Genomic DNA, 20,331 nt, shown 5'->3' on the forward strand with positions numbered 1-20,331 from the left:
CGCCCCCTCAGGGCTGTCCACAGAGAGACCTCAGTGTCCAGGTAGACACGCCCCCTCAGGGCTGTCCACGCTGTGTTCAGAGAACTCTGGGCTACACTGAGTGTCACAGCTCTGACTGACAGGGGGGGGTTTCCTGATATTTCATTTGTACGTTCTTCGAGGCCTACAGTGTTTGTTTTAAGCACAGCCACAGTCTTTGTTTTGAGCACAGCGGCAGTGTTTCTTTTGAGCACAGCCACAGAGTTTGTTTTCGGCACAGTCTGAGCACAGTCTGAACATGCCAACATTTCAGTGAATGCATCATGACAGCAGTCGAGTACAGCAAGGGCCTTCAGTTTGTGTGCAGGACATTCTCTGCTGACGTGCATGTGTTTTGTGGCCCCTGCAGAAGGGAGATGTTCTGAGAGTCCTTCAGAAGAACGAGGATGGATGGTGGCTAGTCCAGGACTCCGACAGCAACAGGGGCCTGGTCCCCCGAAACTACCTCAGGGTTTGTCCACGGATATGTTACTACAGTCGTATTGTGAAGCCGCCAGAACAGGCTTTCCTGAAGATCTGAAGGTCTGAAGTTCTTCTGCTCTTGCAGCTGATCTCATCTCATGAGCAAGAGAAGCAGAGCGAAGATGAGGAAAGTGATGAAGAGTGGGAAGCTGAAAACGAACCCTTGGACGTCCAACCAAGGTGAGGGGCCCCAATCTGTCCACAAGATGGCGACGTGAATGCAGAGAATCCTTGTCTTGGTTGACGCAATACGCTAGGAGTGTTTAATATGCGTTTTATAAGTGTTGTGTTTATACGGTGAAGATGCTTTCTTTTCCCCCACCAAAACCAGCACTTCATCAGACTGGGATAGTGTCCGAAAGACTGTTACTGAGGTACACACACACACACACACACACACACACACACACACACACACAGTCTGTAGTAATGTACTGATCAGAGGTGTGTTTGTGTGTATTGCCTGTAGATGGATGCTACTGATGTGTTGTCTGCTATGGGAGCAATCCCTCCAGGGTTCAGAACCTCCACCCTGTCACGTCTGCTGGAGGAAGGTGTGTGCAGAGCTCTGAGCACCCTCACCTCCACCCAGCACACGGGAGCAGCAGTGTCCCTCGGCGGTCCCTCTCTGGGGGGTTCCACGTTTCTGGAGCGCTGGAGACCGTGTTGAGTAACTGGGTTCTCCAGAGAGGCACCATGGTTGGCTGGGATTGGGTTTGCTTGTTGCAGCCCAGGATGTGGGTCAGAGTTCGGTCTGACAGAAACCCCAGGCACCCTGTGTGACTTCAACACAGAGCACGACACACCAACACTGCGTACAGTAAACAAACTTGATGATTATTGGGGGAAATACCAAGTCTGTCTGTCCATCTGGCCAAGAAGAAAAGTGTCTGAAAGACGTGGCGCAGTGTGAAGGAGCAGGGTGTGGTTGAGTGTGTGTGTGTGTGTGCACGCGCATCAGGGCCTGGTTTCCAATGCTTCTCCCCCTACCTGCCGAAGGCACATTGGGTACCAGCAGTGAGCTTTGTCCTCGGGACTGACCACCGCTATTTACAGGAACACACACACACACACACACATATATACATATGATATGTCATGGAGGTGTTGCCGCTGGAATGGAAAATGGAGCACGTTACAGGTCACTGTTTTGTGACTTGCCAAAAACCAGCTTATACTTGCTGGGTGACAGTTGGGTTTGATGAGTTTGATGGGTGTACTGGGGTGTACAGACCTGGTAGAGCTGCGTGACGATGTCTGGCGTCAGATGGTAAACAACTTCACCCTTTCGCTCATCCTCAGGGTCCTGAGGTCAGGTAAATGTCGCCTGACGATCCTCAGGGTCCTGAGGTCAGGTAAATGTCGCCTGACGATCCTCAGGGTCCTGAGGTCAGGTAAATGTCGCCTGACGATCCTCAGGGTCCTGAGGTCAGGTAAATGTCGCCTGACGATCCTCAGGGTCCTGAGGTCAGGTAAATGTCGCCTGACGATCCTCAGGGTCCTGAGGTCAGGTAAATGTCGCCTGACGATCCTCAGGGTCCTGAGGTCAGGTAAATGTCGCCTGACGATCCTCAGGGTCCTGAGGTCAGGTAAAAGGCAGCTGACGTTTGTAACGCAGGTATGAATGTGTGTTTATCGCGCAGGGATGTCTTACAGGGCCAGTCATTACATTCAGCCAAAACTCAGTCAGTCAGAGCTCTGTTTTAAAGACCTCCATCTGGAACCTGACACTGGCAAGGTAAAACACACACACACACACACACACACACACACCTGTCTGTGGGGCAAAATAGTGTTCTAAGTAAATATGAGTGGACATATTCAAGGTTTAGTTGTTACATTTAGTTGTGTGTGTGTGTGTAGGTTCGTCCCCACTCGTCTCGAGTGTGTTTGACACTGACTCTGTGGAGTTGTCGATTTATCCCACCCCCAGGGGTCGGTCTGACGGTCCTCAGTCGACACATCCGTCTCTGTGCCTTTAATGGAACTCAGGTAATCAACATCAATGCACACACACACACACACACACGTGTAGTAACTGGATACTGTCACTACAACTTTGGCTTCCTTATATATAAATATCTAAGTAGTTTATTGTTTAAACGCCCAGTCACGTTTGTCCCTGCTGGCCGTCGTGGATGTGAATGTTTAACCTGCGTTACTTCTTATCTTAGTGAGCACACAGACATGCATGATTGCCCTCTGTGACCACAGCCCTTCATTGTCCCAGCTTCTTCTGGTCAGTTGGAAACATTTAAATTATTGCTGGAATCCAACACACCTTCCTGCCACAGTGATGTGGGTGTGAAGAGGACCGGGGCAAAACAAACCCAGCGGAGTTTTTGTTCAGACGTTTTGTTCAGACGTTGTTTTGTTCAGACTTTTGTCTGATTGGATTTTTTTACACTTTCACCTCAATCCACATGTTGACTCATCTGTGACCGTTTAATCTCGCTGATTTTTAGAATGGTGTGTTTGAACTAGTGTGTGTGCTCAGTACTGCTTGTTAGTGTGAGATCAGTACTGCTCGTTAGGTTGTGCTCAGTACTGCTCTTTAGTGTGTGATCAGTATTGCTCATTAGTGTGTGATCAGTAATTCTCGTTAGTGTGTGATCAGTAATTCTCGTTAGTGTGTGATCAGTACTGCTCATTAGTGTGCGATCAACAGTGTTTTTTTTGCTTCCCGAGTTGAATCCAATATAAGGAGAATCTATTATTAGGGTTATGAGTATGAATGTAAAAATGACACTTTTTTCTTGTTTGTTTTCTCTTGTAGGTCTTGAGCAATATACACACAGTCAGAGCTGCATACAGTCCAAACAGTCCGAAAGCCTGGAGTTTCTCACCACGGGTAACACTATTACCAACACACACAATCCCATTAACTTACTTAGTCACACAGTCGGACCTGTAAAGTGCTGAAGTACGTGTGTGTGTGTGTGACCATTGTAGCCCTTTGTTGGCAGGTCCGTGGTATGCGACCTAGTGTGCTGGATGGAGACTGCTTCCTCCGCTGTGACTCCCAGTCCCCCGGCCTGGGCATCCTGTTTGAACTGGGCACCACCTACGTCAGAAACGTAATTATGTCATGAACTTGGGCATGGGTCTCTGAGAAACCCGACGGGTCCTTACGACGTCGTGCTTACACAGGGTGCTAATGTTTGACTTGGTCTGCTGTTATCCCTACGTTACGCCCGGACTGGACGGATTCTGTGCTGTGCTCAGCGAGATTTAGCATCCTGCCAGAAAAAAACGCAGCGAAAAAACACACGGTGTAATCTGGTGTCTGTAATGTCTAACGTAGCTTTGCTGACGTGCTCCTGAGCGCAGTGATTCAGATAGGACAGAGTCTCAGAGTCTCACGGGGGCGTAAAGTCTGCATAAGGCCCCAGATCTTATGCTGTGCTTCAGTCCACAGGGCAGAGGGGGAATCTGAGCTGTGGGTGGTCATTCCTCCAACTGCTGGATGACAGTGGAACACTCCTGCCTCTCAGGTGCCCTGTGTCACACGCTCAGAGTCATCATCATACACAAATATAAACCTCAACACGTCTAATGTTCATGTTTCTGTGTGCCTGAAGAGAGTTATGGAACTGTGTGTGTGTGTGTGTGTGTGTGCGCGCCCATTCATGCAGAACACACGAGCTCACTGTGCATGGAGGGACTCCATATGAGAGAGAGGCTGATATAGATGGCACATCTAGTAAAAGAGGTAGTGTGTGTGTGTGTGTGTGTGTGTGTGTGTGTGTAGTACACACAGATTACCTTTTACACACACACACTCTGATCTCTTTTTCTTCCTCCAGGCAGTAACACTGGTGTGTTCCAGCAGGTGCTAATGTCCAGGAAACTACCAAAACTCAGAGTTAACATCAAATCCCCAAACACGCGGACCAGAGAACAACTCAAGTACAAACACACACACACACACACACACACGATTCTGTACGCCATTCTTTTTGTCTCATATCAATCAAGTATCTTATCTGACCCAGGGCCAGCTTCCACTAGTCATTTTATCTTAGGTATTTGCCTTTTACATGTTTATAACTGACCCCAGTTCAGCACTCAGTTTTAGTTCAGTTCAATGGTATTTGTATTTCACTTGAGACAGCGTGAGGGGGAAACTGAAACTCAGCAGAGGACCCTTATTCCCCTCTGAGCACCAGTGCATACAGAAACACACAGACGTGTGCCGTGTTAAAGACAAACTCCTAGCAGGACTGGAAACACAGACTGGAGGTTAAATGTTTACTTTTAGAAATCAGATATGTTTACCTTAAATCTGACCTGAGTTCAGTGTGAGCCCAGAGTTTTGGCGTTGCTGTCCTGAATAGTTCAGGTTCTGGAGTTAGACACACACGGCTCTGGAAGGCCTGCAAGACCTGTGCTGTAAGTGTGTGTGTGTACGTGTGTGTGTGTACGTGTGTGTGTGTACGTGTGTGTGTTGGTGTGTGTGTGTTGGTGTATGTGTACGTGTGTGTGTGTTGGTGTGTGTGTGTGTGTGTGTGTGTGTGTGTACGTGTGCATGTATGTGTGTGTGTACGTGTGTATGTGTGCGTGTACGTGTGTTGGTGTACGTGTGTGTGTGTGTGTACACGTGTGTTGGTGTGTGTGTACTTGTGTGTGTGTACACGTGTGTGTGTGTACGTGTGTGTGTGTGTGTGTGTGTACGTGTGTGTGTTGGTCCAGTTTGCTGCCTGGCACTATAGTGGGCTGTCTGTCCACCCTCCCACTGCTGGCTGTGTACAGACAGCTGCTCGCAGACGCCCTGCTACTGGAGAGGGTCACTATGCAAAACGCAGGTACATATATAAAACACACACACACACACACACTCACTCACACACACACACTCTCACACACACACACTCTCACACACACACACACACACACACACTCACGGTGGGTCCTGACTAGTGGAGGTGCGTTTGTGTTCTAGATCTGATCTGCAGTTCGGTTCTAGCGACCTTCCCTGAGGTTCTGGATCAGACTGACCTAATGGATGCTTTCAAGGTGTGGAGACACACACACACATGCACACACACGCATACGTACACATAGATGCAATCAGACTGCATTAAGAGAAATGGCTCATTAAATTTACTCATGTGTCAAATTGTGTCACTGAGATTCTTTTGTACGTCTGTAATTTTCCCAGAAGTCATGGGTGGAGGCGGAAAACAACCTGAAGAGGTCTGACAAGGTAAAATGTGTGTGTGTGTGTGTGCGCGCGTGTGTGCGTGCATGCGCGTGTGTGAGTAAGAGCATGCGTGCGTGCAAGCAGTGTGCGTGTGCTGGAGAAGGAAGTTGGTTGGAGTGGATTGTGTAATGTTTGTTACACACAGATATGTGTTCTTTATGAAGACGTTAACTCGAGTATGTCTCACAGAGGATGGCTGCAGTGCTCAGGATGCAGTGAGTGTGTTTATTTGAGCCGCCACCGAGCTTTGGTGTGTCTGGGTGTGTTACAGAAGGACATCGGCGTTCTGAAGAAGACCTTCCAGAGTGTTTTCATGAGCGGTGTTTTCCCGCTCCTGTTTGTGGCGGGAATGCCCACCCCTCTGTGGGCCGACGAAGACGCGGAAACCTGCCGTGCCCGTTTCATTTACAGCCCCACCCAGAAGATCACCATGGAAACCATGCTGTCCTCCAGTCACACACATCAAGCCTTCGACATCTCTCAGGTCACCTATGACCTCTTGACCTCTGCCTGGAGCTGACCTCTCCGCTCAGTTACAGATCAGGACATTTCATGGACCAAACAAAACTCAAAATGAAACCAAACTTGAGGAAAGACTCCAAACTTTCAACATATCCAGTCAAATTCTGACCACTCCTTAATCTGCATTCCTCTATTAATAAAAAAACAATAATGAACACCTGTTCTTCTTTTTGCCATTATTTTTACTTTAAAAAAATCTTAAATAACAAATAATATTCATAGTGCGGAGTATCCATAGTTTTCCTCAAGCATGCGGATGGCCAGCGCCGAGCCTCCGAGAGCCCCTCTGCTCTCAGCTGTCCCTGCGTGTGGAGGACGGACCCTGCTCTACTGGTTACACTGGGGCGCATGTGAACAGGAACGCTGACCTCCCAGGGAAAGGCCCTGATCATTTATATAACATCCTATTTTAAGACAACATCCCGCCCCCCCCAAAGGCCACGCCCACTGCCACGATGATCCTCCACCTGTCTTCATCTGTCTCCACCCCTTCACACCCCGCCTCTTTTTGTCCAGCCTCGCTTTTTTTTAATTTAAATTCCACACTACCCGTTTGGGTAAACCCTCGCATGCAGTGCGCGTTACTGTGCACACGCCTCACCGAAAGTTCCCAAATAAGGGACATAAAACAACAGGTGGGTGGCAGAAGACTGTGGCTTAATACCAAATGTTGAAAGAGCAACATTAGGGCGCCCAAACACACCCTCGTTTTCACCATTGTGAGTAACACCACAAGTGTGACAGCTCAGGCTGTGCCTTTGTTACCAGTGCAACGGTTTCATACCCAGTTAGGGATCGGCCGCGGTCGTTCCGAGACCAGACCCAGGAGCTATAGGAAGACGGATATCTCACTGAGGTCTTAGAACACTGATGTTGCTAAGATGTTTCTACCATCCCATCCTGTATTCCAAAAACCCAGCATGACATTTTATCCAAAGTGATTTACAATTCTGACTGAACACAACTTGAGTAATGGAGGGTTAAGGGTCTTGTTCAGGAGCCCAACAGTGGAAACTTGGCAGTGGTGGGACTTGAACTGGCAACCTTCTGATTACTAGTCCAGTACCTTCACCACTGAGACCCCACTGCCTGTGGTATCATGCATAATTCAAACTTTCTGTACTTGGTCATACATTCTGTATATTGTAGGTGTGTACTGAGAGTCTGTAGCCCATCTGATGCCACAGAGTAGTGAGACAGACTCATGAAACGTCTGCTCTAATACTGCTGAGCCTAATACAGCCGCACTAGCACAACCCACATGTCCCATATACTGTCTGCAGTACTGCGGTGTAACACAAGGCCGGCAGCTCTAATCTTACCAGGTTACCTGCATACATACACGGGATATATAGAGTGTCATAGTTACTGGGTAACTGGAACCGTGACTAATACCTCTGGTTAGTCTGCTAACTAGGATGCCTTCAGGAGTTTTGCCTAGAACACAAAGAAAGCATTCACACGCATCCTGTGGGAACACCTTTAGGCCTAAGGCACACACATACTGCCCCCGCGCTGCCAGAGAACACTGAAAGCCCAGTAGCTTTTGGCCGGAACTGCTGAAATGGTTGTGAACAGACTCCTACCTAAAGCACCTTGTCTCCTCGTTTTCTTTGTGTGTTAGTGTAGAGAAAAACAGTGTCAGAGGCAAGGGTGGGGTCGGAGGTGGTGTGGTTGGCACCACACGCTGCCAGCCAGGCACCTTGGTGCACTCTCTGCTACTCTAAATATACACCTGGGCTGACAGGTGCTACATGGTATGTGCTGCTGTTAGGAGCCATTTCTCTATGCTCTACCTATTTTTAAAATAAATTATATGAGAAAGGGAGAATTAAACAGAACAGTGTGAAGGAGAGGGGAAAAAACGTGATAAAATGGAGACAGAAGAAATGAACTCTAGGCTATGACCTATAAATTGCCTTTTCCTGCTGGTTGCCACTGTTTATAGAGAAATAAAACAGAACCGGTTCCACAACATTTTTTTTTTGTTTAGAGCCTAGCCAGTAGAATTCCAGACCTGCCCATTCCACGGGGATCCTGCCCAGAAACTAAACGGCCCAGGGAATAATGAGGGCGATAAAATATGTCGTCCCGGGCGAATTCGGGACTTGTAGCACTTATTAAGCCTCACGAAGCCTCATGGCTAAAGTTTCATGGCACCTGTTGTCTATTGTGGCCAGACAGGAGGCCTCTTCTGTGTTAGAGAATAACCTTGTTGTAATTGCTACCACACTCATGAAGTCAAGAAGTCGTATTTGCTAACACATGTCTTTTAGCTCAAGTGTACACAGTGGTAAATGTCTAAATGATGGTTAGAAGTGGACAATCCCACACTGAATAACAGTGATGATGTGTTTTTGGTTACTACTCAGAGAGAGAGAGAGAGAGTGTGTGTGTGTGTGTGTGTGTGTGTGTGTGTGTGTGTGTGTGTGTAAGAGCGTTTTGGGTGGTGTGGCCACTCATCCACATCCTAGCCGTTGTCTTTGGACCACTTTGAGTCTCAGGCAGAACCTGTGTAGAGGGGAGGGATTCCAAGGAGGTCATATTTCACCGTGGCACAAGAAACTGAAGCCAGTAAAACAACACGTCCAGGTGGCCTGCTGCCGTGGTGACAGAAGAGAGTTGTAGCCCAAAACACACACATATGCAAAAGAGTGCAAAAGAGAGAGTGAGTAAAATGCAATCTATTTTATCACTTTCTGTAAACACCACATACAGGTTCAGAGGTTTGTGTCAGCAAACACCCCCATGCCAGTCACGCTGAGTGCAAGTGTGTATCCATTCCTCACGACAACACTGCCAATACAAAATAAATATTGTGTGATCATTTATTTTGCTGAAGCCATAATATTTTTAATATAGATGTGAGATACAGTTATAAACACATAATATGTGCTTGGTTAGTGAGACACTTTATTTCCAACAATTTGCAAAGCGTTGCCGTCACAGAACCATCAAACGGTTTTAATAGTCAGTGAGTCCATGCGGGAAAAAATGGCCACTGATTTCAAACAACGATAAACAGAGGGCCGCTAAAGAGAGATGGCAAACAAAGATGACAGCAGCGTTTGTGTTCTAAACACAACACAGTCACTAAGAAACGGTGAACAATGACCCAAAAACTCACTCACAACTCTTCTCAACACACCCTGATCCAGGATAAATGCAGAAATCATTAATATATACATAAATATGTAGTATTTTTTAACTCAAAAGACAAGAGCATAGTAGGAAGTACATTTATTTGACAATTTTATCCAAAGCAACTTACAATTCTGACTGAACACAACTTTAGTAATGGAGGGTTAAGGGTCTTGTTCAGGGGTCCAACAGTGGAAACCTGGCAGTGGTGGGACTTGAACCAGCAACCTTCTGATTACTAGTGGAGTACCTTCACCACTGAGACAGCACCACCTTTATATTACAGCTCTACTTCCTGTTTACAACCATGTAACAGCAGGAATGACCAGAGTGAAGGGATGAGTTGTGAGATGACATACCTTCTTTGGGATGGAGTCTGGAATTCAATGCGTCATTTGCCACGTTGGCATGTACCACCTCCTCTGCCAGCTTAAAGCCGCTTAAATGGAATTTACTGCATTTTAATGCACTAAGATAGGAACTATAATAAGCCACCCAGAAGCCTGTTGTTCTTTGGTGTCTGCCAAGCCCTGTAAAGTTCTGCTTGGACAGGCTCCCCCACGCACATTTACAGGTGGCTGACAGCTATGGGTGTGTTAGATTGGTTAAGCGGGCATTTTCTAGCATGAGCTTCTAATGGCGTGACAATCTTTGACAGTGTCACGGATATTGGGAATGTCCCCCAGTGAAAGCTTTTAGCAACCAGAGGCCAGAATCTGCAAGGCTAAACATTACCCAGCAGGACGGGTAGACGAGGTGACGAATCCCGGGCGTTTTTCTCTGCTTAGCAAAAACTGGAGATGGTGCTCAGTATCAAACTCATAAAGTGAGCTGAACTGAATCCAGAACACTGAGGGAATTCCGACTGAGTGGCAGGTGGCAGGACTCGGGAACACGGGAACTCTGCACTCTGATAATATTGGCTTGATGGAATTTGCATCCTGCTGTATTATTAATTAAAAAGCAATTGTAAAAATACAGAAAGTTGCATATCAAAAGATATTTGAACATGTGAGATAATATGAAAATGTGAACTTGAAGTAGGGCAGACAGGAAGTAGAAAACCCCCAGAGTATGTGTACACAGGAAGAGAGCTCCCTTGTCCAGAGAGCGGAGCTGACCTCTAAGCTTTGCGGAGCCCTGGGCTTGCTTTGACGTCTGACCCTTTCACACATCACACATGTCCACTGGCACAGATAGAAAAAAGAGAGAGGCAAAAATAAAACTCTCTTAAATGTGCATCACATTGTTGCTGTGAGTAACCAGATCCTGGCGAAAAACAAACAGGTATTGTGTGGGATGTGGAGAGAGCAACGCGTTCCCAAGAACAACAAACTACGTGTCTCTGCCTAAGTGATGTCAGAAGACACCAGGGCTGTTCTTCTGCTCATCATGCCAAGGTGTGTTTCACTAAGAACCGGTCAAACCAACACCAGGGAGGAGAGAACCATGGGTAGATGGGAGGTGTGTGTGGGGTGGGCAGTGGGGAGGGGGTTCAGTGGATGTGTGTCAGCACTTACCCAGTCCATTTGTATGGGTAGTAGAGCGGAACCTAAGAGCCGTTCCATTCTTTCAAGTGTTATCTGTGAAGAGAGCAACCCTATAGGTACATAAAACAACCTTCCACACACGCAAACACACACACTGATACATACATATACACACACACGCACACACACACACACACACACACACACACACACACACACACACATATACACACATATACACACATACACACACACACATACATATACATACATATACACACACACACACACACACACATATACACACATACACACACACACACACATACATACATACATACATAGATACACACACACACACACACACACACACACACACACACACACACACACACACACAGACCTAGCAATATCCTACACTTATCCAGTTTACATGATGTGGCTGACAACTGCTCCACATGGAATAATCTCTGTTAATAAAAGACGAATACACACAAAAAACATAAATAAAACAGCACACAAGTTTGTGTCCTCGCAATCTGAGGTAAATGATAATCTGTGGTAATCTGTAATACATATGAGATGATTACATCCTTAAACTTGCATGGCAAGGCTAACGCAAAAACAGTAACCTTTTACCTTTAAACAGTAAACTTTATTCCCCCCCACAACCTGCTCTGAGTGAGCAGGCAGAGGGCGGTGTGGTTGCCTGGGGTTGTACATTAGCCTGCCCGAGCGGCACGGATGGTCGTATGAAGCGCCCTGGAGGAAAGATTGGCCTCTGTTAAATGGACTCTCTGTTTTTCTGTTAAATATTGACGTGTACAACCTCCCTAATTTTAGATGATACCCCCTGCCTCTCCAGATGAAGCAGCGAGCACCAGCACACACACGTGCATGCGCACTCATTGCCATTGCTTGTATTGTGCAAACATGCCATTATGTGCTTTTCTCATCAAACCAGTCCCTCTCTCAACAAGTCCAAGAAAGTGACATCTGACTAACAAGACAACAAAGGGGTGCCAAAGAGGTGGAACTCAAAAGATGAAAACGAATTAACGAAACCAAACAAAGGTCTGGAGGAGGGGAGAACGCTTTAAAAAGCCCCGCACACCCTGAGCACTGAGCTCTGCTGTCATCCTTGGTGGCGTACACACCTAAAAGAGAGTCTTGCGTGCGTGTACAGGCTTGACTGTGAGGATTATGGCCCCCTCGGTGAGCGGCAGTGGCCTTCCCAGTGGCTGTCAGGTGTTCACCACCATGCCCGACATCCTCTTCATCCTGGAGTTCGTAAGTAAACAGGAGACGGTCACTTCCGGACGCGCTGGGCAGGAGATCAGGCGCACAGGGAAAGGGCTCCTTAATGAGATGATTAAACACTTAAACCATGATTACAGTCTGAACCAGGCTCGAGTTCATAGCTTAGTGGATCAGTGGAGGGCACTGTGTGAGGTGTTCTAGAGACGTTTCAGATCAGGGAAGGCACATAGCAGGAACACAGAGCCTTCCAGTCTTAAACCAAGGCACTGTGAACATCACTCGATACTCTAGAAGACTCGAGAAGCAGCATCCTAGGATCAAGACTGAGTCTAAACAGTATGAAAAGAACTGAGTCTTTACAAAACTGTAGATGAAAGTGTGTTTTTTAGCAAAATAACAAGCAAAATGTCCCTTGATGACTGTTCTGTTCTCCATGCTACAGTCAAACAAACGCAGATGACTACAATCAATTAACATTTTGAACAGATAATAATATGTAAATTGCACAAAATTATTTTGTAAGTGTAAATATTATTTTAACAAGTAAAACATAAAAGTTACTTTCTGCTAAGGTGTCTTAATAACCTGACTCGTCATTGAAGCGGATTTTTACAGTAACAGCTGACAGAACAGAATTCAACATTTAAAAACAAATTTCAGTTTTCTTGATCATTGTTCTGATATTCCTTTTTTGTTTAGTACATGGTAATGTGTTTTTTCTTGAGAAAACCGTTCTAGAAATTTATTGGCAAAATACTTTCAGTGCTGTTATGTTTGTGACTATTTTAACAAAACAACATAACGTGATGCATGTTGCTCTTGGGATTTCAGCTTGGATTACAATGGCATTTCTGTTATCAATGGAAAAAAAAACTAACTATAACTGTTTGTAACTAGCAAAATAATAACACTAACAACTAAAATTCCGTGAAATCTGCTGCTTTAGTCTTGAGTGGGTGGGGTTTTGTTTGTTTTTTTGGAAGTACTTCTGCTCAAGGTGAAAATTCCTTCACATCTCGTTACGCCACGGTTGTCATTTTAGTTCAGAACCTTTTACTAAACGACTTGCAGATCTGACAGTGAACGCAGAATGTTGAAATTTTTAGGAAAAATCCATCCAAGGGTTTTTAAGGGGCACTTTTTTGGGTGGGGACCAACTAAGACACCTAGTGATACTTCACAAGTTTCGGTATAATTCTGTATACACTCCTTGTGCAGTATTGTGAGAAGCCCTTATTTATAATCATTCAGAGCACCCTGGATGTACACTCACTGAGGAGTTTATCAGGCATTCATTACCACTACACAGAAAATGATTATCACTCGGGTTAGGGTTAGGATTAGCGTTAGAAAACTGACCATTCATGGTAACGTTTGCATGTCAGTTGATGGACTACTGTCTCTAACTGCACACACAGATGGTATTTCTAATAAATACAAGTGGCTAGTGAATGTACTTTATGTAAACTTTTTTTTTTTTTTTTCTCAGGTTGACCTCAGAATCCTTCATTTTAGTACCTTACATGTAACGTCAGCATGTTGTCATTAAACAGTCTTGATGTTCTCAACTGTCAGGCTGTGTGCCTGGAAACGATACATATTATAATTATATTACAATCCATATACATGCATAATGAGATATCTGACGTGCAGGTCGGCCAACCTGGAGGGAGGTGTGACAATAGCACTCTCAAAGCCGCGTTGACCATGTGACCAAAGCAAACAGCGCAGAGTCAGATAGCAGATATGCCAAAACAAGTGATGGATGTTTCTCGTAAGACTGAAATCGGGATGCGATTATATTGTGTACATGGTCATGGATTTTGGTCTTTTATCGTACACATAAACACCCCATTTGCCTGTAAGTTATTATTTGTGTAAGGTGGAGCCTTTTGTGTGTTAGACGCTTGTATGTGCCACGGCCCTCAGCAACTCTGCTATTGTTACTGTACACAATGAGAGCACTGTGTGTACTACAGAAAGAATCAAGTCTTACATACACCCTAAAATCATATCTGGTTGTCGCAGTTCAAATGTAACCGCTTTCAACAGCTTTTAAAAGATTTAAAGTCAAACATTTACTAACTTTGTGTGTTTGTCTGTTTACTTAGTTTTAACAGTACAAAAGTGGAAGTGAATTCCTGTGCATGTTGGTAGTTTTGTGAATGTGTTTGGATGTCTGGGCTCTTTGCACATGCGTGGGAGCCCATCCGCAGTGTTCTGACCAGTTAATCCCTTTGACAGATATTTGGTGGGCTGGTGTGGACGCTGGTGGCCTCCACCCAGGTAAATCCAGCCAACCCTCAGGGCTGGGTGATGTTCGTCGCAATCTTCTGTTTCGTCTTCACCACCATCTTCTTCCTCATTTATATCTGTGGAGCGAACCAGAGCTCTGTCTGGTCTGGCCTGGTAATCACACTCAACCTGACCCAACCACAAATTACAGGGTAACACACAGGAACAAAGGGCACCAGGCGATCGATAGAAATGAAACATCTTACATAATTACTTAATACTTATAGAATAGGTACGAAGTGTAGATATGCACACAAAGGGAGCGCAGAGAATAAATCTATTATTACACTTTATTCCTTTGTGTACTGCATGCAGTATAAGTGCCATGTAACAGTGGTGGTGAAAAGTAAAGCGTTAGCCAGCATTGCAGTTCTGCACGGCCATGCGACGGCCTTGCTATGACGAACGTGAAACTGCTAAAGCTTCTGGGAGGAAATTGAGTCCAGGCCTTCCAGGATAGACGTTGCAGAACGCTGCTTCACAAACACAGGGACTAAAGAGAAAGAGCTTAGCCCGCGATCTGAGTTTTGCTGCGTCTCTTCTAATGGTGAAGACCCAGCTGAGCAGAACATGATGAAAAAGTGAAGAAGTGGGAAACACACACAGACAATCACAGCAATAAATGCGTGGGATGCCAGGAAGCATTGCAGACTGGCAGCAGCAGCCTTTTAAGATGATCTCTCGTTTGCCTCTTTCACAGGACGTCGGGTATCATTTAATTGCAGTGATATTCCAGCTGGGTTCAGCAGTAGCGCTGGCCATAGCCACCCAGGACGTTAAGGCATTATATGACTTAAACCTCGCCACGTTCAAAAGCTACCAGGAAGACATTGCTGCTGTGGTAAGAAATGCACTCCATACGCACAAGTACAAATGCTTTATGGTTTATCTTTTCAGCGTATTACCATACGTTACACACAATCAGTGTTTTGTTAAAGGAATGTGGAGGATAATGAGTTAATACAGCACAGTAGAGGTGAGGGAGCTGTGTGTGCTAATTACACGTATATTCGTTTCTGGTGTGTCTTCAGGTCATGGCGTACTTGTGTACGCTGACATACTTCATCCACGCCGTCTTCTCCATTATCCGCTTCAGATCCTCCTGAAGATGCCAAACCACTCGCCAAAAATGAAAAGTAAATAGCAAGACTTGCTGACTATACCAATAACCCATCCTCCACCGAACCCTGTCCACTCCAGCTTTTAGAGCAGAGCTAGCTATAGAAAGAATCAGAGGCTGACGTTCCCCAAATTCAACTCTTGGCCCTTTGCAAACCTGTGAGAAGTAACCCACATGTGCTTTCCTCTGAAGGAGCATGCCGTCACAGTGTGAGAACTGTGCTGTTAGTCTCCAGGACTGGGGGGAGTTTGAGGAAAACTTCTGCCATACTTTTGATTTTTGATTGATGAAGTCTGTAAATATGGCTTTATATTTTGACAGTTCACATGTTCCATATACAGTTGAAACCACTAGTGTTTTGTGTGTCTGTAGAAACTATATACTGAATAAATATATTTTGTACGTTTATTTGACTGGTTCTGATTATAATGTTTTTGTGGAAGTGAAGGATAAAGTGAGAAAGAAAATAAATACTTGAAATACGACGGAAGTTAAGCGCTAAGTCGGTGAAAGCGATATCCTTGCCTGCGCGCACTCACGGTGGGAGATGAAGGTAAGTGGTCACACGCGCAGCCTAGCGCATTCCGCCACCACGCCCTGGCCGCTTCAGGCTCGCCTTTCACGCGTCTGCAGAAAACGGCCGCGCCGGTCACGGTTACCTGCAGGGTGTGACCAGAAGCGAAGTGTCCCGAGCCCGAGCAGGTTTTTCCGGTCCGGCGCGCGCGCTGAAAAAGGCGCACCTACAGCTCCGTTAAGTCACTCCCGCGAGGACTAGCGGATTGGCGGACATGGCAGCGGCGACGGCGCAGTCGATGGGGAACCTGCCCAGCGGGGCTGGGATATGCACCAGCGCGCCAGACATGCTGTTCGTGCCCGAACTGGTAGGATAACGGGGCTCGCGGAGCGCGTGACGAGAGTGTTGGAGTGTGATGGAGTGTGATGGAGTGACGAGGGTGTTGGAGTGTGATGGAGTGATGAGAGTGTTGGAGTGTGATGGAGTGATGAAAGGCTTTTTGCGGTTAAACTTCTGGAAGTGTGAAAAGCGATTAAACTTCTGGAAGTGTGAAAAGCTGGTGTCATCGTAAGAGGTTTGGAGCTGCGCCACATGTGTTGGCGTTGTTAAACGGTCCTCATTAACGTCACGCAGGCACACGTCTGCACTGGTCCCAGTGCCTTTGACTCCTGGGGAACCGTGGCGAAGAGAAGCCGCCTATCCACACACGGTCGCTCAGAATACACCGTACTCGCTCGCATGGCCTCGATGCGTAAAGTATAACGTTGCTGGTTAGTCATGGTCGCGGTTTCGTGCTGCGTTGGGAGCAGCTGACTGGGCTCGTACCTGTCACGGAGTATTCAGACGTGGAAGATGATAACGAGGAGTAAGAAGGCACTTTGTTGGGTAAAGCAAAGTTTTCATCATCACTTTTTAAAGCTAAAATGGAGAACATTGTTCACCTTATATGTCCCAGGTTTGAAGGAAAATGCGGTTAAAAAACATGAGCGACTTTTTCTGGTAACGGAACTATGTGTAACAATACTGCAGATATCGACAGAAAGCTCATCTACAACTTTCACTGTCGTTGGAAAAAAAAAGTCATACACTGCATGATGAAGAGGCAGAAAAAATGTCCAAGTAGATTTTCAAGATGAACAGACAATGTTTAAATGATATTCTCCATACACACACACTGGCACCTGGCGTGTCGGTGTGAAGGTCGTCCGTTTCGCCGCGCTGGTGTTAATAATGTAGCCTGTTCTTAAATGTTGGGCTCTCAGATGTCCAAACTGGAAGCCTTCATGTAGGAAAAGCGTCAGGGTACATAACCTGCAGTCCTTACTTAAGCGTATCACTTGTTATCTACAGCATGGTTTTTAAAGGGGGTCTTCTGTGGAAACGGCATGAAGGCAGAAGAAGGACTACGTTAAATGGCGCTCTCTCCTCTCTTCAGTTAACCCTGAAGTCCTTTCCCTGTTCCATCAGCACATTCCTAAATCCAAAGATATACTGGTGAGAGATATTCCCACTTAAAGATATACTGGTGAGAGATATTCCTATTTAAAGGAGCACTGCAGATGCAGATCACTGAGAAATCACAAATCTATGAGACTTAATCACTTGATAACAACATGGGATGATATTATGTTAGTAATAACAGGCTTTAATATAATATTTAAATAATACTTTAATATCTACTGGTTACATCATTGTTTCTGGTAACCTGCAACACTAACCACTCACACAATGCCAGGTGTTCAATCTCAACCTAAGAGAGACTTTCATGGATTGTTGTGAATAATGAGAAAACTATTTGGTTGCGCTGAAAGATGTCTGTTAATGTTTCAGTACTTGAACAATTATTCTGCGTACATTAGCGTTTTTAAAAGGGCACAGTAAACCTTGGGCTTCTTATGAAGAGCATGAAAATGGCACACACATCTCTGCAATATATAGAAAGTGTGCTACGTTTAAAAAAAAAGAACATTAAATAATTTAGAAAATAATTAAATTTACATTCCACGGACTTCATATGCAACAGAGAGCAGCGATCCTGTTCAGCATTAGATGTTTTTGCATGAAAAAATGTAAACAACAGGAAATAATCTCTAGACCAATTGCACTCAACCTCTCTCTAAGATAACCGGGCTCATTTCGTTAACAGGGAAGTCTTTTTGGTTGGATCGTGTCTTTTCTGTGGTTTGGGCTATAAGGGTACATTAGGAAATAAACTATAATGACAGTAGATTACATGACTCTTCACTTTTTCCCAGCTTGGAGTCCTTGCTGAAAGGTCATCGTGTAGTTGCATGCGTGTACGGACTCACTCAGACTGGTTGAAATAGCTGAGTAATCTTTACTGAGTGCAGGTGGTAATGTGTACAGTGAGAGCATGTGGGTCTGCTTACGCTCTTGGCTGTTAGGTGACTTGGTTGTTAGGGACTCTTGGCCAGAGCTGCATCTTTGCATGCAAGCATAAAGTTATTAAGTAACAAATGACCGTGTGTTACAGATATTCGGTGGACTGGTGTGGATTCTGGTGGCCTCCACTCACGTGAGACCGGAGATTCCCCAGGGCTGGGTGATGTTCGTGTCTGTCTTCTGCTTCGTCATGACCTTCATCTGGCTCATCATCTTCGCTTGCGGAGGACACAAGAACAAATCTGGCTGGGTCACGGCGGTGAGCTGGAAGTGCTGTGTGCGCGAATGTGTGTGCGTATAAGTAAAGGTTTAAAGGACTTGTGCAAATGAGTTGCAAGTGAGTATGAGTGTTGAAAGTGAGTTTCATGTATTAGACAGAGAATGCAATATTTCTGCTTGTAGCGACTACTGATTTGAAAATGAAGGCTCCTCTGTGTGTGTGTGTGTGTTTGTGTGTGTAGGACTTTGCATATCATCTCACTGCAGCGTTTTTCTACTTCGGTGCCTCTGTGCCTCTCGCCTCTGTAACAATCGCCATGAAAAACACCACCATTGTACCCCAGGTTGACCAGTTCCGGTACTACCAAATTGACATCGCAGCAGTGGTGAGTGTCCGAGCAGCAGTGGTGCACACACTCACACACACACACACACACACACACACACACACACACACACACACACACACACACACACACACACCTTGACCTCCAGGTATGTGGCACTCTTAATGCATTGATCTTTCGGTGTTTTATACACTAAGTAATGGTCCAGGGCAGTTTAAACAGCAGGGATCACATGACTGTTACGTCACACTGCTCTGGCCACACCCACCACCTTTAGACTCCTTCACTACTCTCATCAGCGACTGCCTGATCTACTCATCCCAGCACCTCACCTACAACCACATCATGTCCGCAGTACTCTTATGATGAAAACTGCCAACACTCAGCCTGGCAACCGTAGCACCACCACAGCATTGAATGGGAGCTCAGTGGTGAAGGTACTGGACTAGTAATCAGAAGGTTGCTGGTTCAAATCCCACCACTGCCAGGTTTCCACTGATCAAGACCCATAACCCTCCATTACTCATGCTGTGCTTTGGATAAGTGCTGTACATGTAACAGGTGTGTGCAGTGCTGAGAGTTCTGTGCTTCTGCAGGTCTTCTCCTACATCACCACACTGCTGTACTTTGTTCACTGTGTCCTGTCTGCTATCCGATGGAAGTCTTTCTGAGCACTGGGATGTGAGCTGCCACCAGCAAAACCTGGCGAGTCATTTCTGACTCCCTCCACATTTGTGCTGTACATGTCGTCTTTGATTCTAATCAAAGGTTTGTCAGCAATTCAACATGATTTATATGTTAAAATGTTCCACTTTCTAATTGTGTTTCATATTTCACAATTAAACTTTTAAAGTTTTTATAACTTGGACAGTTTTGGAGGGCGAACACATGGGTTTGCATGAAACTTCCTTTGTACCTTCAGAAAATCATCTTTTTTGTACATTTGCATCATCACTGACGAATTTAAGGAACATGTTTTAATAAAACTATAAACTATTTGCCGTGTTGTGTGTGTACGTGTGTTTGTGCCACACATACCGCACACGCGTGATGTCCTAAGTAACTCTCGATTAGCATACACAACACACGAGGCACAGATGTGTTAGTTGGCAAAGTAGAGTCTCCATCTCCATAGCTTTCAATTGTTTCTCCCCGTCTTGTGCACACACACACACAAATATTTTATGAACCATCTTTGGGACTCCTGTCCTGATAATACGACTGACCCATTATTTATTTAGCATGGACACACACACCTACGCTAAACTGTGCAATTTGACAGTGTATTAAGTAACCGGTTGTATTTTCCCAGAAGG

At 45.6% G+C, this 20,331-nt stretch overlaps 2 protein-coding genes and 1 long non-coding RNA gene across 10 annotated transcripts in view; 2 read left to right on the forward strand and 1 right to left on the reverse strand.

Moving 5' to 3' along the window:
* The window catches only part of nphp1 (nephronophthisis 1), a 13,376-nt gene extending 6,995 nt beyond the window's left edge, over positions 1 to 6,381 (forward strand). The window contains exons 4-18 of one of the 4 annotated variants that reach the window (XM_035532853.2): positions 389 to 490; positions 587 to 681; positions 833 to 875; positions 971 to 1,055; positions 2,145 to 2,239; positions 2,365 to 2,493; positions 3,278 to 3,352; positions 3,468 to 3,578; positions 3,913 to 3,995; positions 4,083 to 4,213; positions 4,308 to 4,410; positions 5,194 to 5,306; positions 5,444 to 5,517; positions 5,663 to 5,707; positions 5,976 to 6,381. In XM_035532853.2, coding sequence (XP_035388746.1) covers positions 389 to 490; positions 587 to 681; positions 833 to 875; positions 971 to 1,055; positions 2,145 to 2,239; positions 2,365 to 2,493; positions 3,278 to 3,352; positions 3,468 to 3,578; positions 3,913 to 3,995; positions 4,083 to 4,213; positions 4,308 to 4,410; positions 5,194 to 5,306; positions 5,444 to 5,517; positions 5,663 to 5,707; positions 5,976 to 6,224 — 1,533 coding nt within the window. In that variant the 3' untranslated portion in view covers positions 6,225 to 6,381. Of the gene's footprint in view, positions 1 to 388; positions 491 to 586; positions 682 to 832; positions 876 to 970; positions 1,056 to 2,144; positions 2,240 to 2,364; positions 2,494 to 3,277; positions 3,353 to 3,453; positions 3,579 to 3,912; positions 3,996 to 4,082; positions 4,214 to 4,307; positions 4,411 to 5,193; positions 5,307 to 5,443; positions 5,518 to 5,662; positions 5,708 to 5,975 lie in introns of all 4 variants that reach the window. The other 3 variants (XM_035532855.2, XM_027032814.3, XM_081722335.1) reach the window with 3 other exon arrangements.
* Positions 6,382 to 9,003: 2,622 nt separating this feature from the next.
* On the reverse strand, positions 9,004 to 11,659 carry LOC145659367 (uncharacterized). The gene is made up of 5 exons (XR_014125542.1): positions 11,497 to 11,659; positions 11,261 to 11,327; positions 10,888 to 10,950; positions 10,489 to 10,554; positions 9,004 to 10,311 (listed from the first exon to the last, which is right to left on the reverse strand). It is a non-coding gene; the product is annotated as an uncharacterized LOC145659367 (long non-coding RNA).
* A 187-nt stretch (positions 11,660 to 11,846) lies between these two features.
* On the forward strand, positions 11,847 to 20,013 carry malb (mal, T cell differentiation protein (MAL blood group) b). Of its 5 annotated transcripts, none has more exons than XM_027032813.3 (4): positions 11,847 to 12,147; positions 18,541 to 18,708; positions 18,911 to 19,054; positions 19,612 to 20,013. In XM_027032813.3, exons 1-4 carry the CDS (start codon positions 12,061 to 12,063, stop codon positions 19,684 to 19,686), a joined length of 474 nt encoding a protein of 157 aa, XP_026888614.1. In that variant the 5' UTR covers positions 11,847 to 12,060; the 3' UTR covers positions 19,687 to 20,013. The 5 variants fall into 5 exon arrangements, with proteins under 5 accessions (XP_026888614.1, XP_081577621.1, XP_026888611.2 ...); XM_081721495.1 differs by lacking the exons at positions 18,541 to 18,708; positions 18,911 to 19,054; positions 19,612 to 20,013 and adding exons at positions 14,362 to 14,403; positions 15,113 to 15,253; positions 15,444 to 15,940 and having other exon boundaries at positions 11,869 to 12,147; XM_027032810.3 differs by lacking the exons at positions 18,541 to 18,708; positions 18,911 to 19,054; positions 19,612 to 20,013 and adding exons at positions 14,362 to 14,526; positions 15,113 to 15,253; positions 15,444 to 15,940 and having other exon boundaries at positions 11,903 to 12,147.
* The last annotated feature ends 318 nt before the right edge of the window (positions 20,014 to 20,331 follow it).

Source organism: Electrophorus electricus, chromosome 10 (genome assembly GCF_041902795.1).
Source record: "Electrophorus electricus isolate QZ-2024a chromosome 10, ASM4190279v1, whole genome shotgun sequence".
Taxonomy (NCBI): Eukaryota; Metazoa; Chordata; class Actinopteri; order Gymnotiformes; family Gymnotidae; genus Electrophorus; species Electrophorus electricus.

Coding starts and splice junctions, on each gene's coding strand:
- malb (XM_027032809.3), top strand. CDS start 16,321: ATGGCAGCGGCGACGGCGCAGTCGATGGGGAACCTGCCCAGCGGGGCT. Junction 18,709..18,910: donor AATCTGGCTGGGTCACGGCG/GTGAGCTGGAAG, acceptor TTGTGTGTGTAG/GACTTTGCATATCATCTCAC. Junction 19,055..19,611: donor AAATTGACATCGCAGCAGTG/GTGAGTGTCCGA, acceptor GTGCTTCTGCAG/GTCTTCTCCTACATCACCAC.